The sequence below is a fragment of the Protopterus annectens genome, chromosome 1.part2, assembly GCF_019279795.1.
Source record: "Protopterus annectens isolate FY-2018-M chromosome 1.part2, PAN1.0, whole genome shotgun sequence".
In the NCBI taxonomy this organism is placed as follows: Eukaryota; Metazoa; Chordata; order Ceratodontiformes; family Protopteridae; genus Protopterus; species Protopterus annectens.
In genome coordinates, this window is record NC_056727.1 from 1,243,527,848 (window position 1) to 1,243,547,027 (window position 19,180).

At 38.4% G+C, this 19,180-nt stretch overlaps 1 protein-coding gene across 1 annotated transcript in view; it reads right to left on the bottom strand.

Annotated features, from left to right (window-relative positions):
* Positions 1-395: 395 nt before the first annotated feature.
* The window catches only part of ZMPSTE24 (zinc metallopeptidase STE24), an 842,432-nt gene continuing 823,647 nt past the window's right edge, over positions 396-19,180 (bottom strand). The window contains exon 10 of the mRNA XM_044060120.1: positions 396-2,161. Within this exon, the coding sequence (XP_043916055.1) occupies positions 1,937-2,161 (225 nt within the window). The 3' untranslated portion in view covers positions 396-1,936. The remainder of the gene's footprint in view (positions 2,162-19,180) is intronic.

Genomic DNA, 19,180 nt, shown 5'->3' on the forward strand with positions numbered 1-19,180 from the left:
TCCTAATGCAAGAGCATTGCAGCTTCAGTTTACCCCAAGCATATTTCTTGTAAAACACTGCAGCTTGAACAAAAAGCTTGCTTAGGAGGGTTAACAGTGATAGGGTGATACTTAGACTGGAAGTGCCTAGGGGGTCCCCAACTTGACATGTGCTGCAGGTCCCAAATGCTAACACTGGCCTTGACTACACTTATGTGATTGGCTCCTGGAGGGAAGCAAACATGCAAGCTGGTTTGGAATCTACTGCATTGCAAGTGAATTGCCTGCAGATAACAGACAGGCTTCCATGAAGGAAAAAGAGTTTTGTCTACCAAGTGTTATCAGCTCAAACCAGACAATTTAACCACCAAACAAGTACAATTCAGAAAACTAATAAATCACTCAACTCTATTGAACAATGTTAAAGCAACCATTTTATACGGCCCATATTTTTTTGTATGTAATGCATTTTTGTCTAGTCATTCCAATATTTTCTATAGTAGTTTCTGCCCAGCTATCACTAAAATCAAAAGGCTATTAAAATTTTAAATATTTTGTGATTTTTAGAAATTTCAATACTTAGAAGATCATTCAAAAACAAGCAAAATAATACAATATGTAGATACATGGCTCATATCTAGTCCTGGTTTTCCTGCTTAGCATTATTTATAAAGATGCGTACTGTTACTAACAGTTCTACAGTCCTTGGTGATTCTGGTTTCAGTAAAATGTAGCCCCCACTTATGTTTTCTTCATGATTTGACAACTGAGCATTTGAACTAAGCAAACACTTGTGTGTTACTGGATATACTTACATTTAATCTGGAACACTGCGTCATTTTACAAAGACATACTTTTATGAGTTATAGTACAGAAAATGTCTATTTTATTTTGAATTTTGTTAACTGGCGTTGAGCACTGATCCACTTGGGCCAGTTTTTCAGACTCAGCCTGGAAGCAACACTGTGTGGTTAAGAGACTTGCTTAGAGTCGCACAGCAGGAAAATGGAAGCTGAAGGAAATCAAGCCCTTGACTACAGGACATGGCCTAACAGCTCACAGATTTACTCTTCTGTGCTGCCAGACAAGTGAAACATATTTTTCGTTTTTTGTCCGTGTACAATTTTGCAATTTAAAAAGGGGAAATACACATCTGCTGCCTAACCACACAAAAATAAAAAATAAAATGTAAACTGTTTAGAAACTTTTTCATGTTCTTAGAATAAACCACTGTTATACTTGCGTCTCATTAAAACAACCTAAGTTGTAAACGTATGCATTAAGGGTGGTGAAGCAGAGTTTTGTCCCTGTGCTGACTTACACTTATGCAGAAATGCAACTCCAGTCTCTGGGCCAGGGAACATAGAAGTCACGCAAAATAAAAGATGAAGATTTCCCAAAGGATTTTAAAACTATTTTAACAGAAGCAGCTTTGATAAGGAACTACTCATAAGAGTACAAACAGAAAACACACTATGGCTGTTTTAACAAAAACTGTGTGGATTAATTCTTAATAATTTTCAGCATCTGTCCTACATCTTTCTATTTTTACCAATGTAACTGATTTTCTTCTCTCACTGTTTTGATAAAGATCCCCCCAATATACAACTTCAAGAGGCTGATGTATGCACTCGGTCTCCTGCAGACACCTTTCTAGTGAACCAGCCACAGAAGGTGAGTTATAAAATCTTCCTTTTTTAACATGATGAGCAATTTCTACCAGTCTAGCTTTAACAAAAACTTAGCACATATCTACTACACAGATGCAAACAGGTAGTATTCACCCAACACAATATAACTTCACGTAAACAAATAAAAAAATGCAACAGGACAATCAACCCCTCAATACTTCAGGCATGTCAAAATGGAATGAAACTGTGACAATATAAACAAATGCAAAAATGGTCAACTTTTGTCCTGAGATGAAAGATCTCCTTTCTCATCACAAGAGCAGCAGTCAGTCTTGTTTTATAACTTTTAAGGCACGCAGTCTTTCCAGCAATGGTGGATGGGAGTAATGCCACATGGAAAAGAGCCAGTCAGCCACTGGGAATCCTAAGTTGTCTTTATTCAGCTTGATGAGGGCACAATAGAGGTCTTCAGCTTTTCCTAACTGCTTGGCAAAAGCATCTGCTTGGAACTCAAACCGTCGGCTGAGGACGGTCAAGCAAAAAGAAAGAACCTAAAAAGAAATGAGGAGCAAGTTAATGACAAAGAATTCATTAATTATACTGATGTCGTTAAAACTAAAAGCAATTTGAAACAATACAGTTAATGCTCTGAATGGTTTTGTGGAAGTTACAAATGGAAAAATGGCAGTTTCTCAAATATATTAGTCAGTGAAGTCCATGAAAAGCTACTCAAAATACTTGGTATTAATGGAAAGCACTGAGTACCTATAGGTATATAATTAGCCCTCTTTTGTGAAGAAAAAACATTAAATACACTGCAGGTTGTGAAACAGTACTAGATCTTTTATTGATTCAGCAATTTAAGCAAAAAAATGCAAGCATGCTTAAGACCACTCACGTTTTAACTGAAAGGGACTACTAGTGTTATTAAAAATCAAGACATGTCTGAGCCTGTCTTCAAAGTGCTGAAAGGGTTATATATTGCTTTTGTATGAGCAATCAAGCAAGTATTTTCCACTTGTAACCCGTATTTTACGTGGGCAAGACATCCAGACATTTTAGAGAAAGAATAAGGGAACATATATTGGATATAAAACATACTAAAGTTACTAATGCTTTAGCCAGACATTTAATGGCTAATTCTGACCACGATTTTAAGTTTTGTGTGATACAGCACATCAAAAAAGATATACAAGGAAAAATTTTAGACATTCACCTTGATATAAGTGAGGTAAGGTGGCAATTGCAATTAGATGCCCAAAAATATCTGGGAATCAATGAAAGCATTAGTACAGCACCCATTTTAAAGTTAAAGCATATTTTAGGATACTTTTATCTATTTTTATTCATACAGTGGTTATTTATTAATAGTATTTTATGCACAACAATTATCTGTTTATTTACATATTTATCAACATCATATTAATAAATATTTTTGATACTAAATTAATACTAAATTATTTCATTAATAAGTTTGTACAAGTTCATATAGAGTTCATATAAAAATTACACGGGCAGTAATCAAATGTAGGAAAGTAGGGTATTGTATTACATTATGATATCACAATGTGGCTCCTTTAAGAGGTTTTTAAAACTATTTTAAATTCAAATCACAGGTTTTAATGAATTAAATAATTGAATCAATTAGTGATGCACTAGAAGGATATTTAAATGGAAAGGTTGGTTTGTTTATTGTTCTGAAGAAGTCTTATCGAAAGGACGAAACCTGGGTTAACCAGTGGACAGAGTTTTATATCTTTTTGTCAATTTTTTTACTTGGTTTGCTGCTGTTGACATTAAACAATTTTTTGGATATCAATTCCTCCTCGCTTTCATCTAGCAAGTATTTTCCTCCCATAAGAAGTTGTAAATGAGGACATAAAACACTGGCTAAAAACCATGCATGCAGGCTAGTCATAGATGCAGTAAATTTCTATCACCATAACCTTTCAGCCACTTGAAGATGCAGCTAACTGGCTCCATCTGAGTAATATTCAGCCATTCTCTCATTTCCTGATACCCATTTTACCTTATCCAGGGGCATGGGAGAGCCATAGCCGTCTCTGCACTTTATCATCATAGATGGTACACCATTTAATCACAGGACAAATGTGCACACTTACACACTGTGCACACACACTTACTGTTAGGTTGAGAGACATAATTCACCCACTGCATGTTTCTGTGTCTGAAGAAACCAGGGCACCTGGAAAACCCATATAAACAAATGGAAGACCAGCACATCACAAAAATGGCACTGCATCTGCAAAACGAACTGCAGAACTAAGCAATGTGAGGCAGCAACCTTGGCTGCTGCACCTCTGTGTTTCTAAAACATTTTAGTATTTTTTGAGAACTGTGATTCAAGTCAAACTGATTCCGTTAAGTACACGATGAGCACAACTTAAAGGCTTGGTAGATTTTAAGCATATTTTAACTAAATTTTAATCTTTCACCCAAATGAAGATGCTCTTAGCCTGGTAACAGAACATTTTTTTTCTCAGACGTTTGAACGGAAAGGATTCTAGTGCCTGCTCTGAACCTGTATTTCTCTCTTTTATAACATGCAATTTCTCTGGAATACAAGCTGCCTTTACTGGTCTTGTTTCTTGTATACCAATTAATGGAAGGTACAGGTTTGTTCCTAGTTTTTGTCTAAAAGCCATACAGGAAGAACAAATGATATTTTTAGGCTCTAAAATAATTTGGTTAATGCTACCGAAGACCACCTTTACATTGTCTTCAGACATGTTAAACTGCTTCTTGAGCCTTTGAGTATACACATATGTGTGTGTGTGTGTGTATCTGTAATATTTTCCAAGTGTAACAATTTTGGGGAACAATTTCCCACAGAAGTGTTCTGGTGTCTGTTTTTGGATTTGTATAATTACAGAACACATTAAATTAAGTACAATGGCCTGACAAGAAGCTCATCTCAAATATTCAGAAATATCTGAGAAGAGTTTCAAACAACAGGTGTGAGCTCAAAACTGCAGGTACTGCATTTCAAATTGAAGTGTTCTAACTGCTGTTTTTCTTCAGACTTCTAACCCAGAATAGTTCCCAATTGGAAAAAATAGTTGAGCTCTAACTTCAAGACAATTACTACTCCCTCAATAGCATTTTTCAGAAATTGCACTTTCAAAGTATCTCATTCGTTTTTCACAAGATAGAAGGGAACATTCTAAGTACTGCCATTCACTAGCCATCTGATACTCAGACTGTCAGAATGATGCAACTCTCCCTAAATTTGTCAGGTTAAATGAGTTCATTACATGAATGCCTGAATATTTTGAATCATGGAAAAATTCTAGAGTATGAAGAAAGCATGCCGATCCTCAATTTGAACCAAATGGTTCAAGAGCACAAAAGTCACCCTGGAAAATGTCTTGATGACTACCACTTCTGCTTGCAAGCTGTTAAGTGTAGAAAATATCTGTTTATTTCCACCTAGATAAGGTGCCCCTTGTTACTCCGGTTTCTTCTTGAAATGTTCCTAAACCCCCACATTTATACACTGTCCTATCAAGTGTACTGCTACAGTTTCCACTTGTTTGTTATGATGTTTAAACAGCCTAATGCTCTTTTTAAAGTTACAGATGTAGTACTGGATAAGAAATTTACCAAAAAAAATGAAAGGACATATGTAAGACTCCCAAGTATGCCATTAGGTCTAGAAAGTTTAGGATGTTTTCCTGGAAGTGTTTGTATATGCATTTTATACCCAAAGTAGATATGAAAGTATTTTTCCACAAGTGGATGGCAAATGTTGGAGAAAGAAGTAATTGGTAGCACATGTTTTATCTGAGTACTTGGCAGATTTTAGAAATTCCCTGCTTCTGTCAAAAATATTGGGTGAGCAAATGAGTGTACCTAAAGAAAAGATTCTTTTGAGCTGGGACACAGTATTTGAATTGTGTAAACATAGCAAAGCCTTGTTAAATTTAATTCTGGTGGCCACCAGAAAGGCAATTACTAGAAAAATGAAATCAAATACCAAATCAACTGTATCTGAACTATTGAATATTGTAACACTTTGAGTTATTTTATCATTGTTATCTAGAAGGAGCAAATTACATAGAAATAAATGGAAACCATGGGAACAATACATACAGAGTACAGTTCAGGAGGAGTGAGGTTTAAAGGAAGGCAGGGAGTGAGCAATTTATGTAATGGACTGATGATAGTTACAGAACAAGAACATATGTGATGTATAAAGTATATAACTGGAAACGTTAATTTTTTTTATATATAAATGCATGTTTGCCTATGTATTAAGTGATAATTCAATAAAGGTGTTAAAAAAGGTGCAGATATGCTGACTCTGAGAAATGGTTGAAATTCTATAGCCTTCGTCTATACAAAACTGACTGTGAAAAAGATGAACAATGGAATATTACTTTAATCAAATCTTAGGGATGTTAACTGATGATAATCTCCTTCCAGAATAAAAGATACTGTATGGTCTGGCTAAGCACAGCTATTAGGGAAGACCGCTTCGACCAAGCCATCTTCAAAACGCAGATGCCAGAATCTTTTGTTCTAGCTATATCACCGACACAAAGCTACAGGAAAACACAGCAGCAGCATAACACGAAAGGTGCAAAAAGAGTCTATCATGCAATGTTTTATATGCCCTACTAATTACCATTTTTAACGGGAGCTTTAGCTCTAGATTCAACTAAAAAAGCTACCAGACCAGGTATTTCACTCAGAATTCCCCTATCCATTTGTCTCTGCCTACACTTTGATAATCACTGATAGGGAAAGCAGTTCCTCTCCTGACGTCCAAATGTCTTTATGGACTCTTCTCATTTTATTACCTTTCCCTCTCCAGTTATTTGCTCCCAGTACCTTGGTTACTTTGCCAGTTTTCACCAATAAATTCCAATCCCCTCTTGCCTATTCCTTGCACCGCTAGTTGCATTCACCCCTCTTGCCAAAATCTTTCTCCAGTCTAGTGCTGGCTTAGTTCTTAGAACAGTTTTTACTACTTTATGAATATAATATTCTCTATGTCTGTTGTTATTCCCCCTTAAGGATTTGCATAAAAAATCTCACTCTCTCCTTATTTCTTGAATTTCCTCACTGCTTCATCATCATACTTTCCACTGTGAATTATAGGTTTGTGTATTTTGTACATCAGCCTTAACCTTGTAGCCCTAAAATATCCCTTCAAATCAGGTAATCCTAAACCACAGTTTTGTATTAGAAAGATCAGCTTATTACACATGACCCTTGCCCTCTCTCCTCCCAGATAAATGCCTTTTAACTCTATTACTGTACACAACTTTGCCTCTGATTGAAAAAATATGCCTGACCTATAAATAAAACTAAAGGGACTAAAATGATTCACCACTTGTATCTTGACATACAAAAACATAGAAACTGGAATTTCTTGTTTATGGATTATCTTTTTAGTCTCTTCCAACATGCCCTAAGCTGCATCTTCCAGGATGTTCGTGCTTCACCTCCTTTTAAAATACTGTTAAACTAAACCTTCCAGATCTTATCACTTTCTTCCCTAATAGCTTCCAAACTTTCACAGGAAAACCATCCATTCTTGGTGACTTTCCTGCAGATTGATCATACATCACCATTTTTCTCACATGTCCTATCTTAGCTGTTAACTGTTGATCCTGCATCTACTTTTAACCTTGGCACACTAAAGTCTTACATAAATATTTTCATTTGTGCTCGTTCTAGATTTCCACATTATTCTGCTTTACACAAAAGTTTCATAACATTTCCAGCATATCTATAATACCTCCCAGGATTTCTGGTTATTTTTTTTTTTGTCATACGTTCCCTAAGTATGGCAATAACCCTTTTTCTGTTGAACAAGTCATTTTGTGCTCTGGAGTTATCATAAAGCAGTTGCTTAACAGCAATCTTTCCAAACTTATGCATATTATCCAGATATTCTTTCTCATTAGCACCCTGCAGTTGCGCCTCTTCTTGTTCTGTGAGATTTCCCTTATTCTGCAACAACTTTAACCTTTGTCAGCCCTTTAAATAACTCATGTAACTTCTTAACCATATCTTTTTTTTCATTTCTACCCTATTTGAAACTCCACTTTCATTTGTTTTACGGAAAAATCTTTATTAAATTTTCACTTATGAGGCAGGCAATCATACATTTATATAAATGAAAACAAACCATACTGACATTTTTAGTTGCAGACATTATACATCACTTATAATCTAGCCAGTTATTGTCAAACATTACATAGCTCACTCAAATCTCGCCTTATTTTAAATCTCATTCTTCTTCCAAAATATTATTCTGCATGTATTGTTCTTACAGTTCCATTTTTGTTCTACGTAATTTGCTCCTACCCTTTTCTAAAGATCACATTTCCAGTTGTTTTATCTAGGTTACTATATTTACTACTTCTAGTACAGTTGATTAAACATTGATTGCCATTTTCTAGTAGTAATTTTTTGGCAGCCATTGTAATTAGACTCAGCAAGGCCTTATCCATAGCTACGCAGTTCTGCTTCTGTATCATAGCTAAAAAAATAAATCAATTCCTTAGTTACATCAATTTGCTCACCAAGTATCTCTAAGTAGTCTGCAAGGAATCTTCAAGTCTGTCAACTCATTATACTCCCAAACAATATGTTCCCAATTACCTCTTTCTTCCCTATCACACCTCCAACATCTGCCATCTACCTCATGAAAAAATTCTTGGAATCTACCTGGGGTGCAAAAATACCCATGCAAACACCTCCAAGCAAAGATTCCAAACCCTCTAGACTCCATTGCATAACTGGGAGCCCCACATACATCCCTCCATTGCTTCTTTGTGAACTCCTTATTCAATCTCTCCTCCCAATCCCCTCCAACCTCCTCCGATTGATTCTTACAGTTATCTTACAATATTTTATATGCCCTACTAATTACCCCTTTAACAGCAGCTTCGGTCTTAGCCATTACCCCCCCCCCTTAGCAGCTTCTGTTTTACATTCCACCAAAAACTCCACCACTGTGGGTCTTTCACTTTGGAACGCCCATTTCTTTTTTTCTGCCCATACCAAGATTTCAGTCCTTGCTAGGGAAAGCAATCTCTTGCATGCAGTCTTAATGAAATCTTGGCCTCTTCTCATTCCATTACCCTTCTCTCTTAATTATCTGCTACCAATACCTTGGTTCCCCCACCAGTTTTCTCCAGTAAACTCCAGCCCCCTCTAGCCTATTATCTATATCCCTAATTGTAGTCATTCTTATTGGCAGAATTTTCTTTCTCCGACCCAGTGTTGGCTTAGTTCTTAGAATATTTTCTGCTACTTTGTTATTCTCCTTAAGGATCTCTATCCAAAATCTCAGTCTCGCCTTGTTTCTTGAGCTTCCCCCATTTCATCATCCCTTTCCACTTTGAATTATATATTTCTGCTTCTGCTATGTATAAAAGCCTTAATTGTGCAGCTCTGAAATACCCCTTCAAATCAGATAATCCTCAAAACACCTTGTTCTATTGGAAGGATTAGCTTATCCTACTTTTCTTTTGCCTTTGTCTTCCCCTCATAGATAAAACCCTTCAACTCTATTAATTGTGATAACTGCGATCCACAACTTCTCCTCTGGTTGACAAAAATATGCCTGACCTGTGTACAAAACTAAAGGGATTAAAAAATTTTCACTGCTTGCATCTTTCTGTCCATGTCCATAAAACAGCTTCCAATTCCTCAGTTTATGTATTATCTTTTTAGTCTCTTCTCAAATTCCTTAGCTGCCACAACAGAATCCTTTTTAATCCACACTCCTAAGTAGTTTATTTTATCATGTCCCAATAATTAAGGGTATTGCTGGACTAATTCATGTGTGGGTATATAGTTTATAGCTATTGCCTTTGTTTTATATCAATTCTGTACCCAAAAAAGATTCAAAACAGTCTCAGAATGTTTCACAACACTGACATTCTTTTTGGGTTTTATCAGGTATAAAAAAATATCTTTTCTTGACCACCTACCAATTGTATCCTTTAATTTCAGAGTCCTTTATTTTGTTTGTCAATTGTGGTAAAGGGGAAGGAGGTCACCCCTGCCTGGTTCCTTTGCTCATACAGAACTTGTCAGAGAGGCACCCACAACTCATACATCCTCCTAATCAAACTTATAATTTTATCAGGTAAAGCAAATACTTCCATTGCCCTACTCAAAATCCCAGCTTATACTACCAAGTGCTTTCTGTGCATCAAGACCCATCAACAGTGGTCTTTTCTTACATTCTGCTTCCAAGTAGATCATTGTTCTATTAATATTGTCAAATGTTTGCCTCCGCTCCACAAAACCACAATGATTCATATCTACCAATTTTGGCATCACCTTTGCCAGTCTTTAAGCCATTATAGACAAACACTTTACAATCATGGTGTAGAATCAAAATGGGCATATATGGAAGCTGGAACTGATGGGTCTTTTACCATCTTTAAATATTACAGCCACAACCACTTTCTTCCAGGCTGTTGGTGCTTCTCATTCTTTTAAAATACTATTAACAAAACTCCCATATATATATATATATATATATATATATATATATATATATATATATATACATCACCATTTTTATCTCATTTCCTCCTATCCTGTTAGTAATTGAACCTCATCTACCACTAACCTTGGCATATTTAATTTTTCAATAAACATTTCCATTTGCACAGTTTCTTGATTTCCATATTTCTCTTTCTTGTACAGATGTTCATAACATTTCCAAAATATTTTTGGCACCTCTACAGGATCTCTGGTTGTCTTTGCTATAGGCTCCCTATGCTTGGCAACAACCTTTTCTACTTTCTGTTGACTGAGCTGGTGTGCTAAACATTTTTGTGCTCTGGACTTATCAAAAAAACAGTTCATTAACAGCTGTCTTTCTAAAGTCATACATATTATTGAGGTAATCCTTTATTTTCTGTTTAGTATTCTGCAATTGCTCCTCTTTTGTTCTATGAGATTCCCCTTATACTGCAGTAATTGACCTTTGTCAGTCTTTCTAAATATTTTTTATTACTTCTTAACCATCTCTCTTTTATTTCTACCATATTTTTAAACTCCACTGTAGCTATATTTTCAGAAGAAATATCTATTTTTACTAATAACTCTCAAATAATTTCCACTACCAATTCTTTTAATTCCTTTCTTTTAACAGACCGGTGGGGTTGCACCAGTGCCCCATTTTTATTTCATTACCCTGCATTTTTATTTTAGTTATTATTGGCACATAATCTGGAATAGTTACTGGATGCTTATCAAAACTTTTAATTAAATGCATGTGTTCCTGAAAAATATGATTTCTGTCTAGCATAGCCAAGATTTCTGTACCATGGAGAATAATGTGTAAATTCACTCCAAACTCCTACTACTGAATTCACATATTCCATACCAAATAATTTTATAAAATTCTACAAAAGTCTACCCTCTTTTGTTATATTTTCCCTTCTGGGACCCCTAGATAACATCCTCACTGCTGAAAATCAAATTCCTGTCCCTATCTATATGTAATATTCACTGCTGAAAGCTGATTATTCCTTCCAGAATGTTCTTAAGCTCCATTACAGCAGTTTTAGGTGAAATATAAATACATGCCAGTGTAATCCTTCTCCCTTGTCAGAAGTCTTTTAGTGCTACAACTCTACCATTATACGCCAAAAAACGAACTAAGTCCCACCAAGCAAAGAAAATATATGCACAAGCACTGAAGTCCAATAAACTCTTCTTAACTGGAACAAATTCGCCTCAGTTGAAACACAAATTCTTTTATTGCTTTACCAAAGCTGTGAAGATGCACGAACAGACAATAGAAAATCAAGACACAGTTTAAATCCAAGTGGAAACCAAAGTGAATCAAGCGCTTTCACCCGTAACCATGACGGGCTTTTTCAAGATGAAAAAGCCCGTCATGGTTACGGGTGAAAGCGCTTAACTCTACCATTATGTTTTTTTTCCCCCTTGGAGTTCTTCTTGCAATTAATATAAGTACTTCCCTTTTTCTTTGCCCCAGACATTCTGCTGAAGAATCCTGAAATCCCTTCTTTATCAAATTCACCTGCTCAGTTCTTTCCAAATGTATCTCTTGTAGTTTAGCTATTAGCACTAGATATTTTTTTATATAGTTCACTACTTTTTTTTTTGTATACATCTGTGAGGCCATTCACATTTAAAGATAATATGGAAAGTGTTGTCATCAGGTTAAGTTATTATTCCCACCCATTATGTTTAACAGCTTTTTTTTTAAATGTCTGGTTTCAGCTTTTGTGTTCCATACACACATTGTCTATGGCAGGTTGGTCATACAGTTGTTTCTTGTTATAGCCATATGAACCTATGTCACCTCTTACAAAACTTTTTGTTTTAATGAAAACCCACATATTAAAAAAATCCCCAGAACACCCCTAAAATCTATTAATGCAATACTAACACCCAAAACTATATACATCTTCAAATAATGATGTTTAACCCTCCTAATAGGAACAACTGTCCCATACTGACAGCCACACTCACAGGCCTGAATTAAGCTATAATGAAGGTTATCTATGCTAAGATGCATGGTACAACCACAACCTGTGCTTCTAGTTTGACTAAGTGCTGTTTTTGTCTCATCTTTACTCCTCTCCCAGATTAGAAATACACTTGAATGCTTTCAGAAAACATTATCTCCTAGCCATTGATAAACAGATGTATTGTGATTTTACTGCCTCCTTATTGGATTGTCTCCACAGAAAAGTACAGTTTTGTACCTACCATAAATGTAGATGTTCGAAGATCCACATTGCTGCAGTCCTTACACTTGGGTAGTCCGCTGTCCTCGGTCGGCCCGAATATCAAAGTATAAGGCTGACGTCGGTCAAGGCGCATTTGACTGACATCAGGACGTCAGGGTACAAATGCGCATGACCGACGTCATATCCTCAGTCTTTTCTTGCCCCAGATGTCAGAAGTCCCTAAAAATAAAGGTCAAAACCAAAAGACAGCAAACAACCAACCAACCACCCTTGCACTAACTATATGTACAATATATACAATATACACAATATGTACAACCCAACCCACACAACCACCTCTAACTGCAGAGGGAAGGAGGGAGGTAAATTGGACTGCAGCAATGTGGATCTTGAACATCTACATTTATGGTAGGTACAAAACTGTACTATGTTCTTCATCTCACATTGCTGCAGTCCTTACACTTGGGTAGAATCCCAAAGCAGAGGTAAGGGAGGATGGCTAACTACAAGGAAGCAGGAGCTGCCAAAATGCCCTGCAAAACAGCAGTGGCAAAACCAGCCCTGGATTTAGAGTAAAGTGGCAGGTGATAATGCCTAGAGAAAGTATGCACTGAACTCCAAGTAGCTGCCTCCAAAATATCCTTGGTTGCCACTCCCCTCAAAAAAGCTGTTGAAGTGGCAGTAGCCCTAGTGGAATGAGGCCTAATCCCAGCTGGAACTTCCTTGCCATGATGGGAACAACAGAAAGCAATGCAAAACCCAATCCACTTAGAAATAGTTTGTTTTGACACAGGCTTGCCCTGAGAACTCAAAGCAAAAGAAACAAACAACTGCTGAGACTGCCTGAACCCTTTAGTTCTGTCCAAATAATAATGCAACTGCCTGTGTACATCTAAAGTGTGCAAAATCTTTTCCCCTTTATTTTGGGGATTTGCATAAAAAGTAGGCAAATGAATAGTTTGGTTTAAAGCCACACTAGAAACCACCTTAGGCATAAAGGAAGGATTAGTACGTAATGATACCCTATCCTTATGGAAAATCAAGAAAGGCTCAACCGCCATAAGGGCCTGCAATTCAGAAACCCTTCTTGAAGAGGTAATTGCCAACAAAAAAGCAGTCTTCCATGATAAAAATTTCAACTCAGAAGTAGCTGCAGGCTCAAAAGGTTGTAGAGTGAGTTTCTCCAACACAAAATTGAGATCCCAAGCAGGAGTAGGAGCTCTTCGTGGGGGTCTTATATTCTTTGCCCCTCTAAGAAATTGCTTGAACAAAGGATGAGAAAACAATGGTGGGTCACAATCATAGTGAGCCGAAATTGCTGCAGCATGAACCTTAATAGAAGAGAAAGACAAACCTTTGTCCAATAACTCAGTAAGATATTGAAGAGCCACACTCAAATTAGGCTCAGAAACATCAAAATCCTTTGCTGCACTCCAAAATAAAAATCTCTTCCATTTATCTGCGTACACTTTCCTTGCACTAGGCCTTCTAGCTTCCAAAATCACATTCAAAACTTGTGGAAGTTGAGACCCTCTATGGTTCAAAACAGAATATGCCAGGCTGTTAGGTGAAGAGAGTGAAGTTTGACATTCAGCAAATGGCTGTCCTCCTGTGACAACAGGTGTGGAATCGAAGGCAAAGGCCATGGAGGCTTCCGTACCAGGCTTCTCAATAATGGGTACCAGTGCTGTCGAGGCCAATCTGGAGCTATTAAAATCATCCTTGGCTTGTCCTGTCTGACCTTTAGAAGTACCTTTGGGAGGAGAGGCAGAGGAGGAAAGGCATACACATGAAGATTGCTCCAATTGAAAGAAAGAGCATCCACTCTCCAAGCTGTGGGATGAAACCTTTTTGTGCAAAACTTTGGCAGCTGATGGTTCAGTGGAGAAGCGAACAGATCTATGTCTGGAGTTCCCCATGACACTGTCAATTTCTGAAATACATGAGGATCCAATTTCCACTCGTGGGGATCCATAATTCGCCTCCTCAACACATCTGCTAAGGAGTTCTGTGCTCCTGGCAGAAACCTTGCCTGAAGATTGAGCTGTAAACTGAGAGCAGTCTCCCACAAAATCATTGCTTGCCTGCATAGAGGATAAGAATGCATTCCCCCTTGCTTGTTGATGTACCACATGACAGTTGTGTTGTCTGTTAGAATCAACACCTGCCCTGGAAGAAGTAATTCCTTGAAAGCTATTAATGCAAACTGGACTGCTAACACCTCCTTCATGTTGATATGTAGATGTTGTAGTCTGACAGGCCACTTGTTTTGTATCCACTTTCCATTTAGATGAGCTCCCCAAGCTTTGTCTGAGGCATCTGTCGTTAAAATCTGACTCGCCTCTGGCCGGGTCACAGAGAGTCCCTTGTTTAGGTGACATTCCTGAGCCCACCACAAAAATTCCTTTTGAATGCAAGGTATTATTTGAATGACAGTGTCCAGATCCTGGCAGTGCTGTGTCCATACATTTTGAGATACCATTGTAGCTTCCTCATATGCAGTTTGGCATTGGGAAGCACCAGAATACAAGATGCCATGAACCCTAATGCTTGAAGGACTGTCCTTGCAGTCAGCACGGACTGATGAGATAGTTGATGGAAGTAAAGGGATAGACTCTTTTGTTTGTCCGGGGTTAAAAGGCCATCTGGGATGCTGTATTCAGTCTCACACCCAGAAAGCACATGTCCTGAGAGGGTACTAGACTGGACTTTATTTCGTTCACAGAATACCCTAGGCATCTTAGCACTGCTATCACATATTCCAAATGATGAAGAAGCTCTTCCCTTCCTTGAGCCAGAATCAGGCAGTCGTCCAAATAAGGATAGATTTGTATTCCTTTTAGCCTGAAGAAAGCTATCACTGGAGCCAGAACTTTCGTGAATACTCTGGGCGCAGTAGATAAGCCAAAGGGCAATGCAGAGAACTGATAGTGAGAAGTCCCAGCTCAAACGCAGATACTTCCTGCAACTTAGTCTGATAGGAACATGAAGGTAAGCCTCCTTGAGATCCAAAGTTACCATCCAATGATCTTTGCCCAACAGAGGTAAAAGCTGCTGCAACGTCAACATTTTGAACTTGGGAATGTCCAGATAAGTGTTGAGGATAGATAAATCCAAAATTGGTCTCCACGTGTTCCCCTTCTTTGGTACTAGGAACAGGCGAGAATAAAACCTAGACCCACTTCTGGCATAGGGACCGGCTGTATGGCCCCTATTTGGAGCAACAGAGAAACTTGCTTATGCGCCTCTATTCTTTGTTGAGGAGGAACGTCTGGCATGCCTTTGAAAGGAGGCAAGGTATGGAAATAAAACCTGTAGCCGTGGTGTATGATATCCAATACCCATCTGTCTTGGGTAATTAAACTCCAATTCTCTTTGAAAAGTGCCAACCTTCCTCCCAAAGGTGCTGCCAGGCGAGAAGGCTCTGGCAGCTGAAAAGGTAGGTCATTGGGTCTGTTTACGAAAGGACTGACCCCTGCCCTCACCGAAGACTGTGCAGGAGAACTCCCTGTTCTAGGCCTGAAAGAGCCCTGAGCTCTACCCCTACCACGTCTAGATCTACCCCTAGACTGGGAATCATAAGAAGGATACGTCCACCCCTTAGCAGGCCAATTTCTACTAAACTTTGGAGGCTGGACCTGCAAAAAATCTTTAACAGTCTGCATAGACTTAGCCTTGTCCTCCATTTTCTTTAAAACTGTCTCAACAGGAGGACCAAACAACATGTCAGATTGTAAAGGAGCATCTAAAATCCTCGTTTTAACATGATCAGACAAATTCTGATCCCGTAACCAGGCATGCCTGCGAAGAACTGACCCAGTGGCAGCCACCCTAGACGAGGCCTGTACAGCATCAAAACCACATTGCAAAGAATGCTTACCCACCTGTTCAGAAACATGCACTAAATCTTGCAACTCTTTACAATCAATACCTACTGCCAGAGCATCAACCTTAGACTTTAATTGTGAAAGGAGATAGTTCTGGTATTTCAACATGTGAAACTGGCAATTCAAAGCCCTCATAGCCAGAGTGGAAGAAGTATAAACTTTCTTTCCCCATCTATCCAAGGCCCTAGCCTCTTTGTCTGCAGGAACCGGATTCTTAACAACAGAAGCCTTAACACCTTTAGGCCCCTGACTAACAGTTTCTGGGTCAGCCCTAGGACTCTTAAAAGATACTTATGAGCTTCAGGCACCCTGTGATACGTATCCGGCTTAACAGGAGCAGGAGGCAAAGAATCAGGCTTAAGAGAAGCCTCTGTAAAAACATCTTCTACTACATCCAAAACAGGAGGTATAGCCAAAGGCCTATGCTGGGGTAAAAACAAAAATTCCCTAAGCCTTTTCCTGGAATCAGAGAAGTCCTGACCTTCCCACTTAAAATGCTCCCTCATGGAATGAAGAGTTTCTGAAAAAGAAAAATCCTCAGGAGGAGAAGCAGAAGGAGTAGAATCATCCACATCAGAATCAGAATAAGGAGAATACTCCTGCAAGTCATCAGCCGAAGACTCTGAAACATCTGAAGCCTGCTCAAAACCCCCCAGCTCAGGCTCCATCCTAGGTCTCTTATCAGGAGGGGGCATAGAACCCCTAATTAAAGTAATTAAATCTTCTGCCATTTTAAGCATATGCTTCTTGGGCACAGTACCTGAAGAGCTAGGGGTAACACCAACTGAAGCCAAACCTGGCCTGCCCCTGGGAGAAGCCTTTGAAACAGAAGGAGAGGGCCCAGCCACCCTAGGAAGGGAGGGGAGTATAGTAACCTGAGAAGCCCCCTCAGCCTGACTTGCCTCCTGAGAGGCCACATCTTGCAATAATAAGGTCTCACCCTGTGAACACAAAGAAACCTCCGGTGGAGCCACCGGCTCCACCGACACCTCTAAAGAACCGGCGTCCAGTACAGGCGGTTCTTCTAGCCTAGGCTTAACTGCCTTGTCCTTGCGCTTCTTGAAGAAGCGGTCGGAGCATCCAACGGCATTTTATAATTACACCGCTTCCCAAAGACTAACCTTGCACAATCCAACCTTCTCTTTATAGTGCGTTTATTAAATCTAGCACAAGAGCGACAGCCAACAACGTCGTGCTCAGGCCCTAAGCAAGGAATACACAAAGTATGATAATCTCTATGCGGTATCTGTTTCCCACAAGAAATGCAATTATTGACTTTTTCTGACATCCGGTAAATTACTGAGGCAAGAAAAAACTAAAATATTCCGCAAAGGGATACTTAGCCAACTTTGAACTCGGTCTGAAACTTCGAAATCGAAAAATCTCAGAATGCCAACCGGCACTTGCAATGCTGCTTCTGCATCGGACCATGCGGCAAAAAAGACTGAGGATATGACGTCGGTCATGCGCATTTGTACCCTGACGTCCTGATGTCAGTCAAATGCACCTTGACCGACGTCAGCCTTATACTTTGATATTCGGGCCGACCGAGGACAGCGGACTACCCAAGTGTAAGGACTGCAGCAATGTGAGATGAAGAACATCATGAGAACCAAATGCACAATTACTTCGAATACAAGCACTCACTTATTTGCTGGAGGAAAACTTTTCATTATATTCAGTGTTCTTTTATTTATTTGCTTCCCCTTAAAACATATTAAATAAAGCCAAAAGCCTCACAATCCAGTCATTCACCTATCCAAAAGAAAGAAAAAGCATATAAATTTTTCTTGTATTAAACTCTTATTTAGACGTTTCTTCTCTTTTTTACACCGGTGTTGCCTACTTTTCTTAAAACTGAACAAGGAGAGAGGAGGAAGAGGAGAAAAACAGGGATGCCTGTTTACATTAGCATTTCTATTACAACAAAAAGTAACAAAGAAAGCTTTACTTTACAGCATGCAGGCTTTGTCATGCATTATAAAAATACTACTGTTCAGAATAAAATTTTGTTTTACTTACAATTAACTCTCTCCTTCCTCTTCCCCTCCCCTAAACATTCTTCCAAACATTGACATGAAGGAGGGCATATGCTTTGAAGTCCCCTGCAAGTTTAACAAAGTCAGAGAAGTCCAATATTTCAGGTCGTCTTGTTCAGTTACATTTCAAAAATATAATTAACGCTTTATAATCCACATTTATTCATCAATTTCTGGGTTATTGGTTTTCTTCCTGTTGATCTCCATCTCCCAAATCAAGTCTCTGCTTCATTTCCAACATACTTCAGGTTCTTCTAGTCAACTCTTGTGCTTTTTTCTCTCAACCATCATCCTTTGAAACATTGGAAAAGGTTTCACTGGCATAGTCTCTCTATGGGATTTATTATCAGAAGAACAAGAAGCAGAATCTCCTGTCTGATAGCTCATGTTTTGTTGGACAAGCTTTTGTATTCCTCCTTAGCATGTTCTGACTAAACATTTTTTACCCACCAGGAAAGAACATTCTGAAAATAGATGGATACAGCATCTTGAATCTCACACCTGCTTCTTGACATTCCCTGATTACTGGGATACATTTACTCCTCTTCTGTTTGCTGTACAGACAGTAATCATTTCCCACACTCTACTGTCTCCCACTTTCAGTACCTATGTCCTTCTACCACAGTTTTGTCATAATCTTTTTCTGCTGGTAGGATTGCATCTTTACTATTAAAGGCCTTGGTTGCTTTAACATGGAAAGGTTTGGAGCATACACAAGATGTGCCCTTTCAATTAGCAATTCCTGTTGTGAAACACCAGTCCAATTGCTTATTTGTGCTTTCATAAAATTAACACAGTCTGTTCCTTCCAGCTTCTCCAATGCACCAGAAAATATCAGGTTTTCCCTAAATGCTTTGTCCTTCAATTCTATTATTTTTGAAACATCTCCTCTTGAGCAGTCTCATACTCTGCCAGCCTTT